Here is a 13,505-nt window from a genome sequence, read left to right as displayed (position 1 = left end):
TATCAGCCCTTCATTGTGTTTATTACAGATAATTCATGTATTTTCTGAAGGATACAATAGTTCTTTGTGCTCGTAGCTGATTGTTACATTGTTAACGTGTAGATGAGAATGCCTTTTTTCTAGATTAATTTACAAATTCATATATAATATCTTTTAAAGACTGCATCATATCAAAGTACAGTTTTAATTTTTTTTTTTTTTCTTGGAAGTTTAAGTAAAGAAAGTAGGAAAAGCCATTTTTTGATGTGAACTTTTATTCAAACATTAGGATAGACTCTTAAAATTCCAAGAAGTTCTGTACATTAAGGTAAACTTTTTTATATCACAAAATTTACTGTTCATTTGTAGTCAGTACATACAACAATAGATCTGAGGTTCCAGCATGTTCACTTGGTTGTAGAACAGTTCCATCTTCTAACAAAATGGCACCTATTAAAAATTAATAAAAGAATGGTAATTATCCTATCAATCATAAGTAATATATTTATCAGCTAAAATAAACCAACAATTGAATTAAATATTTAGTGTAGAAAAATGTTACCGAAAACATTTTACATAATCTAATCCTAAGAAGTTCAAAAAGGTAATTGATTTATATGTTGGTAGTTAGTTAATCATTAATAAACTTCCTAGAGTTGAACAGTGTATGTGCACATATATCAGAGCTGTTATCACAGTGATAACAGCTCTGATTTATGCTGTTATTAAATCAAAACGTGAAATTACAAAAATAAAAAACAAAAAATGTTACAATCCAAGCAATGGTTTTAGGGATGATTTTGTGTGGCTCAGGAGTCTCTTGAAATTTACTTTTTTTCTAATACATTTTATTTCTGCTGGATATTTTATTTTTCTTTCCTTTTTTTTTTTTTTTTATGACCCCAAACATGAAAGGTATTAGAACCTATAATACTCTAGTATCATGTGTGGAGTGAGAAGAGAGATGTGTGCAGATGTTGGACTTCAGTTTCTGCAGATCTCAAAATTTCAGGAAATGCAAGCAAAGCAAGGTTGTCCCTTCTTCCTTTGTTCCAATGCAATGATTTAAATTTTTTGCTAAAAAAAATGTTTTGCAGTTGAAAACAGTAAGACAGTAATAGTCTATAACAGGAAATATGTATTTGTGAAAGACAAAATGTGGACTGGTAATAATGGTGGAATGCTAATTCAAAATTAAACTAAATTAAAGAAGTGTTTATGCATCATGTTTATATAATTAGTTATTCTAACTAAGTTGTTATTTGGTTTTTAGGAGCACTAGCAACTAAGGCCATATTGCTCCGATTCTAACTAAGTAGATATTTTTTGTGATTGAAATACACAAAAAAATATTCACATATCCCAACATTTAGTGCAATTCACTAAACTAATCGACTATCTAGCTATATTTTGAAATCCACTTTTTGCGAGTTACAATATCATGCCAAAATTAAACTAAACTAAAGCAAAGAGAGAGAAAGTGGAATAATGAATATATGAATTAATAAAAAAAAACTAAGATGAGTTCTAAAAAATATCCTTAGTTATAAGCATTTCTACTGTCAAGGTCACCAGAAGTCTAAAACAAGAGGAGAAGTTTCTGTTCTTTTTCTCACTGAGGAAGTACTTTATAGCTGCATGTGACTACGTGGTGCACAAGTTTCCATTGAAAAATTATGTTCTTATAAATGCTGAGTAGCACAAATTGGCAGTGCACATTTTCAGAATTTTTTGTGGACAAGTTTTCAGTACTGCTTTGCATCATTAATGAAAAAAAAAATAGATGTTCTGCAGCATTATTCTGTCAGTTTCAGTATAAGAATCAGATGATATTATGAAAGAAGAAGAAGAAAGAAAACTGATATAAAGTGATTGAGGAACTGATAGAAGTGCACAAGAAAGATTGTAATATAACAAATTATCCCATCATGCTTAACATTTTAACACTTCCTCATGGTAATGTTGAGTGTGTAAGGGGATCAGGGCCTATCTTAGGCCTAGGAAAACTAGGCATGTGCCTAGGGTCGTACTTTGAGGAGGTTTGTAAATGGCAATGGACACAGCCAAAATCGGTGATATCCAGTAGTGTAATGACAAGCATAATTGCTCATGTTTCTTATAAAATTTGCAAATAAAATATACTTTCAAATTGTAATGTAGCTTCTAGTCAAAATGCATGTGCTGTGTTCAGATTTGTATACAGGGTGATTCAGGAGGAATAGTAAATATTTTGGGAGGTTATAGTATTGATTATTCGAGTAAAAAAGTTCATATAAACATGTGTCCAATTCTCAATGGATATGGAGATACAGCTGTATGAAACTGGCACGCACAGCTCCCTGAATCAGATGTAACCAAGAAGCAGTTATAACCTGATGCTGTTTGGTGTTAGAAGTGTTGTTAAGAATGCCGCACATCTTCACACATGCTGAATATGCCGATGTGGTGTTTGTCTACTGTTTTTGTGGTGGAAGTGCTAATGTTTAAAAGCATACTGTACTATTAAAAAATCCTATGGTTGTATTTTAATATAAAATGTGTATGTTACCAGGGAAATTAATTTCAAATCCTATCTGGAATTTAAAAAAATCTCCAGCTTTTTGATAGTCAAAAGTTTGCAGGTGTGAAATCACAAATCCATTTTGCAGTGGATAGTGCTCCAAAACCTCTCTTAAACTTCTAAACTCTATCCAGAAGAGGGCAATTGGGTTAATTAATTAATTCTCTTTTTTCCAAACCATTCTGAACATGTGCATTCACTAGTCAATAGCCCTTCACACTTTAACTCTAAACTTACTGAACTATCTTTTCTCCTCATTTATCCCTCCTCCTCCCTTCTCTGAAACTAAAATCAGATCACTAGTCTGAAGTTTGTTGAGGACATTTTTCTAGTTATGAATGTAAGGCTGCCACTAGAAGTATAAAACACTAAGGGAACAGATATTTATGTTTCACTGGCAAATTGTATGCAGTGAATTTCAACAAAGTTTGATCATTCTGTTATGGCCAAATCCTCTGCTTACATCTTTGCATGAGGCGCCTCTGTAGCCAGGTGGGAAGGAGCAGCAGTGCGTAGCACGTTTCTTGATTAGACCGGGGTTCGAGCCCGTCACCACCAAATACGGAGGATGCGGAAAGGTCAAGGAATGACCACCGCATATCCCGGAGCAATATGGCCTTAGTTGCTAATGCTCCTAAAAACCAACAAAACAAACAACATCTTTGCACTGGTGAAACTGTTAGTAACCCTGCGTATATATTGCCCATGTACAAAGACCACAGAACTATGAACTATTGCCACTGACCTCTGGTCTAAATGGAAGTAGAGCCTTCTGGTTTCTTTCCAGAGACAGCCGCCTCTGTAGCCAGGTGGGAAGGAGCAGCAGTGCTTAGCACATGCTTCTTGATTAGACCGGGGTTCGAGCCCGTCACCACCAAATACAGAGGATGCGGAAAGGTCAGGGAATGACCACCGCATATTCAGGAGCAATATGGCCTTAGTTGCTAATGCTCCAAATAACAAACAAACAAATCTTTCCAGAGTCACCAATTGCAACTTTTGCCTACCAGTACTTTTGTCTCGTTTACATTTTGATGATTCTTTCAGTTGCAGTTTCATCTAAAGACTAAAGATAAAGCTGACTTACTTCTCCAGTTGCTCTTAAAATCTGTTTTCCAGATTTAATTCCTGTTTGTTTCTCCTTTTCACATTTTCTAATTCCTGTAATATTTTAACTTCTAAATGGGAATTTAGTAGTAGTAGTAGTGGCATGTGATGCAAGAAAGCAAGTGTATGAGCTTATGCAGCATCAGCCAAAAAAAAAAAAAAAAAAAAAAATGTTTACAAAACAATTTCCCTCTAAATGTTTGTCCAGTTCCTCCTTAAATTTATTTAACCTACCAACTTCCACAACGACAGATGGAAGTTTGTTCCAGCAATTAACCACCCACTGGCTAAAGGCAAATTTCCGCACATCTATTCTACATCTGTCTTTCCTCAATTTCAATTTATGCCCCCTTAGGTTTGTAATCTGAACAAGTGGAAGAATCCCATCAGAATTCTGCGTGCTCAACCCATTCAAGGCCTTATACACCTCAATCAGATCACCTCGCAGGTGCCTAGTCTCCAGCTGCTACAATTTGCAGAACTTAAGCCTCTTTTAGTAAGAGGATCCGTTTATTCCTCTCACCAATGTTGTTGCCCTTCTCTGTACACGCTCAAGCAAATCTACATCCTTCCTAAAATGAGGCCTCCAGACCTATACGCAGTACTCAAGGCATGGCCTGACCATTGCCTTATACTGAGGGACAATCACCTCCTTTCCCTGCTAGCTAAATTCCTGTATATCAGGGGTGGCCAACTTAATTTGTAATGCGATCTACCATCTCAAGAATTTCATTGCACATGGTTAAAAATGTTAATCAACATATATTGAAAAATGTTGTTTATAAATTTTAAAATTAAATACAATTCAGAATTCTTATTTTAAATTCACATGTATTTAAAATTTTAATTCATGTGAAGTTTGTGTCTTCATGTCATCTTCCAAGCTTTCAAAATCAGGGATATACCGTGATAAGACCAACCGTAAAAAATCTTCTGTATGCAAGTCCATAAGAGTAGAACGATTCTTTGTTTGTTTCAAATACGAAAAGGCTGATTCACATAGATATGTGGAACCAAAACAGGAATTTAAAAGTTCGCTGCATTTTTTTATATTTGGGTACTTTTCTCGGCAAACATATTTTCAAAAGTCTTCTTCTGATGATCTGGCTTTTAGGAAGACATCGTTTTGCAATGTAATATAATTTCATTTTCAAGTAATATTTTCTCCATTTGAAAAATCTCAGCATTTTTTTGCAATTTGTTTTGTATCTAAGTCGACATTAAATGGATAAGAAATATATTGAATGTCTTTAATTGTTTTAAAATCACTGAATCTGGTTTCAAAATCATCCACAACTTTCTCAATTTCGGAAACATATTTCTCACTATTAAATTCAAAAACAGGATATTTTTGCAAATGATCTTGCATATTTGCAAAATGATCGGAAATTTTTCCCTTTGAGATCCTTAGCCATTGCCAAAAATTTATATTTATATTTATATGCAGAAATACTACTAATCAGTGCGTTGAAGTGCCTTTCTAAATTTCCTTTTTTTTGGGTATAGCCACGGAAGCATTGCAAAACAAACAACAGCATTTTTCTTTTATCATTACAAAAAAAAAAAGTATTCTACTTCCCACTCTTGATGAAAATGATACGTTTTGCTCTTTATTATAGTATTAATTTTAAATCAAAAGTTATTAAATTAACGTATAAGTACTGTCCAGTTATTAATATTAAGTAAGCTAAATAAGAATTCAACACACTATGCTCTCCACTACGTAACTGCGTGAATTTTCATTAGACAAGCCTAGCGGCTGTGCCTTGAAAAGAGTAGTTACATAGTTCAATGGATTTGTAATTAGTGTATGCAGTGGAGTGCATAATAATAATAATATTTAGATTTTGACCAATCTATTTTTTATATATATTTAAAATTCGTCGTGATCGACCAAAATTAAAGCCTCGATCGACTTGTTGGCCACCCCTGCTGTATATCATTAACAAAACCCCATGACCTGCTCTGGCAGCCTGCCTGCCTGCATTGCTCAGAAAACTTCATATCTGACTGCACAATTACTCCCAGCTCTTTTTCATTTTCTACCACCTTAAGTGTAGTACCACACAGTTGGTACGTTTCTCTGTGGTTACTTCTACCCATAAGCAGTACTTTGCGCATGTCAATGTTAAACTTCAGTTGCCACTTCTCAGCCCATCTGCCCAAATTTTATAGATCCTGTTGCAGTAGCACACTGCTATTACTGACATTAACAACCCTGCGAACCTTTGTATCATCTGCAAACTTCGACACTAAGCCTGATATACCTTCATCAATATCACTGATAAATATACAAAACAACAGTGGACCCAACACTGAACCCTGTGTGATTCCACTAATAACATTAGTCCACAAAGAGCAGCACCCATTGATTACCAGCCACTCAACCATCCTTTTATCATTGTAGCAACTTGCCCTTAATGCCATACTGCTCCAATTTGTATAGTAGTCTTCCATGCGCAACAGTGTCAAAAGCTTTCCTGAAATCCAAATATATGATATCAAAATTATTTTTGCATCCAGTTCCTTTGTAACCACATCATAATATCCTATCAAATTTGTCAGACAAGACTTTCCCTTAACAAACCCATGCTGTGTCTGAATTATTGCTGCAGTCTTGTCTAGATGATCCTGCAATGCATCTTTAACCAGTGATTCAATTATTTTACCGGGAACAGAAGTTAAACTAACTGGTCTGTAATTACTCATGTCACCCTTTGTGAATTGGGGATACATTTGCACATCTCCAGTCTGTGGGGGACCTCCCCTGAGTCCAAGGATGCTCTCATAATTATGGCTAAGGATTTGCTTACTTCCTTTGCCGCCTCCTTTAATATAACTGGATAGATCCCATCCATCCCAGGTGCCTTTCTTATGTTTAACTTCAACAATTTCTCCTCCACTTTGTTCTCAGTTATTACAAAATCATCAAGCACCCTGCTACAATTTGATAACCTTCTGGCATTTTCAAACGTTAATAACTCCTCATGTTATCATGTGTGAATGTAGATGCAAAATACTCATTCAGTTTGTTTGCTATCTGAGCAGGATCATCAACAGTCGAACCATCGATATCAAGTGGACCAATCAGATTCATCCCCTTCCTTTTAGAGTTTATATCCAGCCAATTCCAAAAGAGCAACAAATCTTGCCTGCTTCCAATTATCTGCATATTGTACTTAACTGAACCCTTTCCAAAGTAGTGGAGATATCCCCCAACAACCAACTCTTAAACTATCATGAAACCCTCCATGTGATTAACAATTTCCAATATGTAACCCTCCATGTGATTAACAATTTCCAATATGTATTTTGTCAGTGCTAATCCACTGGTGATATTTTAGCTTATATTAATAAGCAGTGGGCATATTCAATGGGAAAATGTCAAGAGAAATTGATCAGATGCTCTTAATATTTCTATGGTTTCATGTGTCCATCTTTTGGTGTATTTTTCAATTTTTGTGATTGAGTAGCAAATTTTCTTTCCTACTATTCATTGCATGTGATGATAAATGACCCTTTGTCATCTAACTTATAATTAACACTAGAGCTCCCAAAGGTTGTGTCCTTTCATTCACTCTTTTTTTCCTGTTGCTTGACAGGAAATCCAATTTGTAGTGTGGCTGATCATAGTATACTATATATTCTACTTGACACTTTGACAAATCCATGCTGTGTATAACAAGCTAAACTCTCTAAATATCCATACTAGTTTTTTAAATGCTGATTTTCAGGTAATTTTTCAGTGGTGTGTAAAACCCATTCTTGTAAAACCCACTCCTGGTTTATTTTCTTGCAGAAAATAATTTGCTCTAATGCTCATCTTCAACACAGATTTCTTAAACATGTATCTCTACAAGATAACTCTGATTGTAACATTTCCTGGCATCACAAATATTGTTTCATCTGTCATTTTTGGGAATAGTTTTTCAAACAGTTGCTAACTCTGCACAAATCACAAATATGCCCTGCCATGAAATATTATTCTCTCATCTGGATTGGTAGCTCAATACCTCTTAAACACCTAGACTCTATTAAAAAAAATAGTCTAGTTAATCAATGATCTCCTGCCCTTACATACTTGGTCAATTCCTTGTCACTCAGATGTTCAGTTTTTGTTGCATATCTAGAGATATTTCCATAACACCAATGCTCTGAATTAGCATCTATAATTCAACCTTTCTTCCATAATTTTCTACTTCAGTTGTTTAGAACCTTCCCTCATATCTATTTCCTAAAAATTATAATCAAGTTTATAAATAGTATTCCAATATTTATAAACACAGTAGGCAAACACTCATGAATTGGGGGGGGGGGAATTCTAAATCAATCAGTATATTTTTCTAACCTTCAAATGATTTTATAATTGACTGAAGTAATACAGAAATGCAGTGTATATATAATATAATTAGCATTAGCATTAGTAAAGATAATATAATATAGGATTGAAGCAAATGAAGGAATGCAATAATATAAAGATAAAATTTACATAATAATAAAAACAAAAGCAGTTAGAGTTAATCAGAAATTGTGCATATGAATCTTACCTTCTGGTATTCCTTCAGAAGTACTTTCACTCGTAACGTGTTGTAGTTCTGCTGCATCTAACAAAATGTGATGTGTACCTTCAGGCAAGTCTTGTCCAGAAATAACAATTTGCTGCCCATTTTCAAAATGCGTTGATGAATTATTTGTTATTATAGTTTCATAATTCTCAATACATGTTGATGTAGCTGAATTATGTGGTATTCCACTTTCACAATGCCCATAATTTTCATTCTGGTTCCGGCCTGCTATTTCTTGCTGTTCTAAATTTTTACTACTATCTGCATTCAATTCAATTTGATAATGAGTTTCTGTTTCTTCATTTAATTCATTCTGTACAAATTGACCTTCACTCTGATCTGTATTACTTTCTTCATTTCTATATGCACCTCTAGTTTGTTCAATATCAATTTGAACTGATACTTCTGACATTTCCTGAACTACCGTTTCATTTACATTGCTTATCACCTGGCTGCCTTCAAGAGCATCAGAAAGAATTATCTGATCCTTGTTAGGGTCACTACTAGTTTCTTGTTCATGACTATCATATGGAAGAGGAACTGATATTTCAATAGTATTAGGCACTGAACCCTGTTTGATTTGCGCTCGGCCTGAAGTAAGTGCTTCTCGCAATTCCTCACTATCAATACCAGCAACTGCCAATAATACCTCAGCTCCTGAAAAAATTTATAAATAAGTTATAAAAGTTTCATTATAATTCCTGAGTGTTTTCAGCAAACATCATCAGCTCAATGTCAAGTGATGTATGCTTAAAAAATTTTACATCAAACAATTCCGTATTAAAATTCCTTTCTGTAAACTAAGTTAATACGATTAAAATGATTTAATGTTAAGGATTTGTATTTCATTACAAGGAACACCCAATATTTCTTTTCATATTAATTGAAAAATTTGTATTCCCAAAACTGTCTCCAATTTCCTTAGAGAAACTGTAATAATAATCTGCATCACAAATTCAATGGTGATTTATGTTATGAATTCTGTTGTCTAAAATGTTCCCTAAATGATATAACTTAAGCAAGTATCAATAACTCTAAAAAAGGTTATTTCACAATGCATATTACATTTGAGAAAATGTTTAATTTTCATTAATTAATGTTTCAAAGATGATGACATATCCTTCTTCAGAGTGAGTCACTAACTCTGTCAGTAAAACTGACAGTCACCAAAGAAAGAATTATATAATCATCTTTGAAATGTCAGTGATAATTCAAACTATTACAGAATGGAGAGGAGATAGGGTTGGGATTATGCTCTTGGTTACAAAGCACATTAAATCTAAGGTTGCATCCAGTCAATATGGGTGGCCAGTGCAGTGTGTCAGTCTGGTGTGACATAAGCACTGGGAAAACAATAATGAGAGTAGGAGTGTGTAATAGGCCTAATGACTGTGATGAGTATAAAAACTATACAAAGAAATAGAGTGGGCCATTATATTAGAATGTCTTATAATAGGGGATTTTAACATTCCATATATTATTGACTGGAAATTGTGGTTTGGTCACTCATTGGTCCTTGAGGTTGTCACAGACATTCTCTCAGATATGTCAGACAAGCTGTACTTGCTACCTGGGAGTCTAAAACTTTGATGGATCTGACATTTGGGTGACACTCAAGTCAAGTGGACCCAATTTCGGCGAAGTCCGGTTGGTCTCTGACAGCCAAATCCTCTGCTTGCACCTTCACGATGGTGGGACTGTTAGTAATCCTGGGTATAACCCAGGTTTGAACCAACATAAGCAGGGGTCGAGGTGTGGCACATGGAGGAATGCTACCCCTCTGTGTTACCAGGCAATACTAGGTGGTAGATGACTCTCATCATTCGGTGCAATACCACACTTTGCTTATTGGAGGCTTGAAGTGGTGGAACCCATGACCTAAGTTCTGGTCAACCCTGATGCAGTATGACTGATGACTTTTGAGGTTATGATGAACATCATGGCGAGATCCAATCATCCTTACATTTTGAGGGTACAGCTCTAAAACGGTGTTTGCAGGCTGGTCACTAGTTAGTACACCGGACCGAACCTATTGGTAACTCTTTAGGAGGCTTCCGGATCAGCTAGTGTATAATCTCGCTACCTCTACTCTGCCAGATAGCGACTGGAGTGAGTCCGAGTAGTGTGTATGCGGGGGACATTGTCGAGGCCACGTTATGTCAACGATCTGGGTATATTCTTAACATGTGTATGTCATATCCAATAATTTCATTACTTCATGCAGCATATCTCCCACCCCCCACTTTTTCTTACTATTGAATACACCATGAATTGTCAAACTAATAGAGTAAGCTTATCTGCGAAAAGATCTAAACCTCCCAAGCACTTCCTAATTCATTTCACAAATATACATGGTCTCAAATTTAATCTCAATGATGTCCATTTCCACTTGCAGTCTGCCAAACCTCGTGTACTTTTTCTGACAGAATCTTAGTTATCGGTTGATTCAACTACTGTTCATCTCAGTTGCCCAAACTATTTGCTGTATGATTCCTTTCGCCTCAAAGATGGTACTTGTACATATTCCCTGTCAGAGACTTGGTAATTTGGAATCTCCTCTTTTTGATCTTCTATGGCTTAAAATCTCTCTACCTCATTGTGTCAAATTCATCTGTTGTCTCTACTATTCTCCCAACTCCACTAATCACTTGGAGCTCTTTGACTTCCTCTCTTTGCAACTTGACTTTCTCAAGTCCAACTTTCCTAACAGTGAGGTAATTATCCTTGGTGATTTTAATGTTGACAACTCCAGCTGGCTTCCATCTTCTAGTCACACCAACCCAGCTGGTCATATTTTATTTTATTATTATTATTGTTGTTGGTGGCCCCTAGACATTTGTCCAAATTCACGATACCCAGCCACCAGAGAGCAGTCATCACCTAGGATAACTGCTACCTAATGCTTGTCCTTGTGAACGTGGAGCTGGGCCTAGGTCTACTGTACTGTCTGTGCTGACCGCACAAAATTCCCGCACCCTCTGCTGGAAATGCTAGACCAGAGGGTGCCAGCAATCCCACCCCCAAGTTGACCAGGCCAGTTGACCAATAAAATAAAAAAAATATATAATAAATAAAATACTAATAATAAATAATATTTACAAAAAAATAATAATAATAAATAAAATAAAATAAAAAATATATAATAAATAAAATATTAATAATAAATAATATTTACAAAATAATAATAATAAAAATATTTATATATTAATAAAATAAACTAATAAATCTCTCCTTCCCACACAGGAATCAAAGCTTCTTACTCCTGTGGGCAGAAAAAAAAAAAATAATAAAATAATAATAAAAAAACACCATCCTGGTCCACAATCCCGCACTTAGTTACTTACATAGTGCCAGCAAACACAACAAAAAGGAAGGGAAAAAAATAATAATAAATAAATACTAAAAAGGGAAAAAAAAAAAAAAAAAAAAAATGAAGACCAGGGTGTTAAGAAAAAAAAAAAAAACATCTCCCCCAAACCCAAATCTCACCCTGGCAATTTATCCCACACTATGTTAATTTCCACAGTGCCAGCAAACAAAAAATAATAATAATAAAATAAATAAAATAAAATAAAAAAAAAAACAGAATAAGAATAGGATGGGGGGAGAGAAAAAAAAATCTATACAGTGAACAGCTATTAGTTTACAAATATCCAGGATGATAACTGTCTTCTTTTTAGAAATACAGAAATAGCAAACCTTTGAAAAGCAACAAACTTACTATAATCTGACAAGTAGTTATTTTCATTTCCATATCTCAAATCACTAATTACATTCTTTAATTGAGCTCTGTAATTCTCATACAATAAACAATCATACAATACATGGCACCAAGTTTCTTCAACACCACAGTAAGGGTTTGACTTTAATCGAAAATAATATAATTCACTATTCAAAGAACCATGCCCTGTTAACAAAAAAGAAGTCTCCATACTAGGAAAAAACCACTTGTTCAGTTTAAAACATGAAAAAGAAACATTTGGAATGAAATGTCTGGTGACCGCACCAGTAATACTATCCATCCATCTGGCTTGCCAGATTTCCATTAACTTAGCATATATTCTTTTCTTTTCAACCTTAGGGTCAATGTTAAGATCACACACAATGTTTAAACACATGAAATTATTATACTTCCTAATATGGTACCAGAAAGCTCTATATATTATAAAAAGATCTAACGGCATGTGGCCTGCTAATACCTGCAGGGCATTTGTTGACACTGTTCTGCAAGCCCTCTGGATTGCCAACAGCATTGTTCTTTGCACAGAATTTAACTTGGCTTTAAACTTAATCTTATTCACACAAGTTACCAACACTGATGATACATAAGTCACTATTGGCAGAAAAACTGCCATATAATAAAGATTTAAAACTGATCTACATAACCCCCACTTTGATCAGGAAATCCGTATTACTGCTGCATTAAAACGCTTAATTTTATTCATTAAATAACTGAGATGGGGAACAAAAGTTAACCTAGCATCTGATAAAACACCTAGATACTTAGTTTGGGTAACAAATTTAATTTCCTTACAATTTAACAAAATTTTTGGTTGTCGATTGATATCAAGGTGACATTTAACTAACATCATAACTGTTTTTCCTTCTGAAACTGTTAATTTATTTACAATAGCCCATGATGTTAGACTCTGAAGAACCATTGCAGCCTTCTCTTCAATATCCTTTCTTGAGTTACCAGGCACACAGATAAGCAGATCATCCGCAAATGCTATTTTATGGCAAACTGTTTGTCTCAATTTAAGCCATTGGTTCAGAACCAAGTTCCAAAATAGGGGACCCAACACAGATCCCTGTGGGCATCTCCCTAGACACTAATTTCCTATAAGTTAAATGCTGTGCCCTTACAATTATCTGCCTTAAAGTTAAATAGCTTATTACAACCCGGTATATTTTCCTTGGACAATGGAGCTGTCTTAAAGAGTAAAGAATACTCTCGTGCCAGACTGAATCAAAACTCCTGCAAAGTCAATGAACAGAGCAGGAACATATTTACTATCTGCATTTTTAACGTAAAGCACTAAATTATTAATTGCATCCTCAGTAGATTTGGATTTTCTAAAACCATACTGAAATGGCAACTCAATGTGGTGTAAATTCATGAAGTCACTTAATCCATGGAAAATTATTCTCTCAAACAACTTGCCTAGGTTAGGTTGTTGTTGTTGTTGTTGTTATTTGGTTTTTAGGAGCATTAGCAACTAAGGCCATATTGCTCCGGGATATGCGGTGGTCATTTCCTGACCTTTCCGCATCCTCCGTATTTGGTGGTGACG

The 13,505-nt window shown here is 34.8% G+C and overlaps 1 protein-coding gene across 1 annotated transcript in view; it reads right to left on the bottom strand.

Annotated features, from left to right (window-relative positions):
- Positions 1 to 331: 331 nt before the first annotated feature.
- The window catches only part of LOC150085465 (uncharacterized), a 515,305-nt gene continuing 502,131 nt past the window's right edge, over positions 332 to 13,505 (bottom strand). Inside the window, exons 15-16 of the mRNA XM_090374573.1 lie at positions 8,194 to 8,868; positions 332 to 429 (exon numbers count right to left, since the gene is read on the bottom strand). Of these exons, the coding sequence (XP_090230699.1) occupies positions 332 to 429; positions 8,194 to 8,868 (773 nt within the window). The remainder of the gene's footprint in view (positions 430 to 8,193; positions 8,869 to 13,505) is intronic.

Source organism: Mastigoproctus giganteus, chromosome 5 (assembly GCF_048544385.1).
Source record: "Mastigoproctus giganteus isolate SK-2022 chromosome 5, ASM4854438v1, whole genome shotgun sequence".
In the NCBI taxonomy this organism is placed as follows: Eukaryota; Metazoa; Arthropoda; class Arachnida; order Uropygi; family Thelyphonidae; genus Mastigoproctus; species Mastigoproctus giganteus.
The sequence above is the reverse complement of the archived record's forward strand: the minus strand, read 5'-3'. Positions and strand labels throughout refer to the sequence as shown.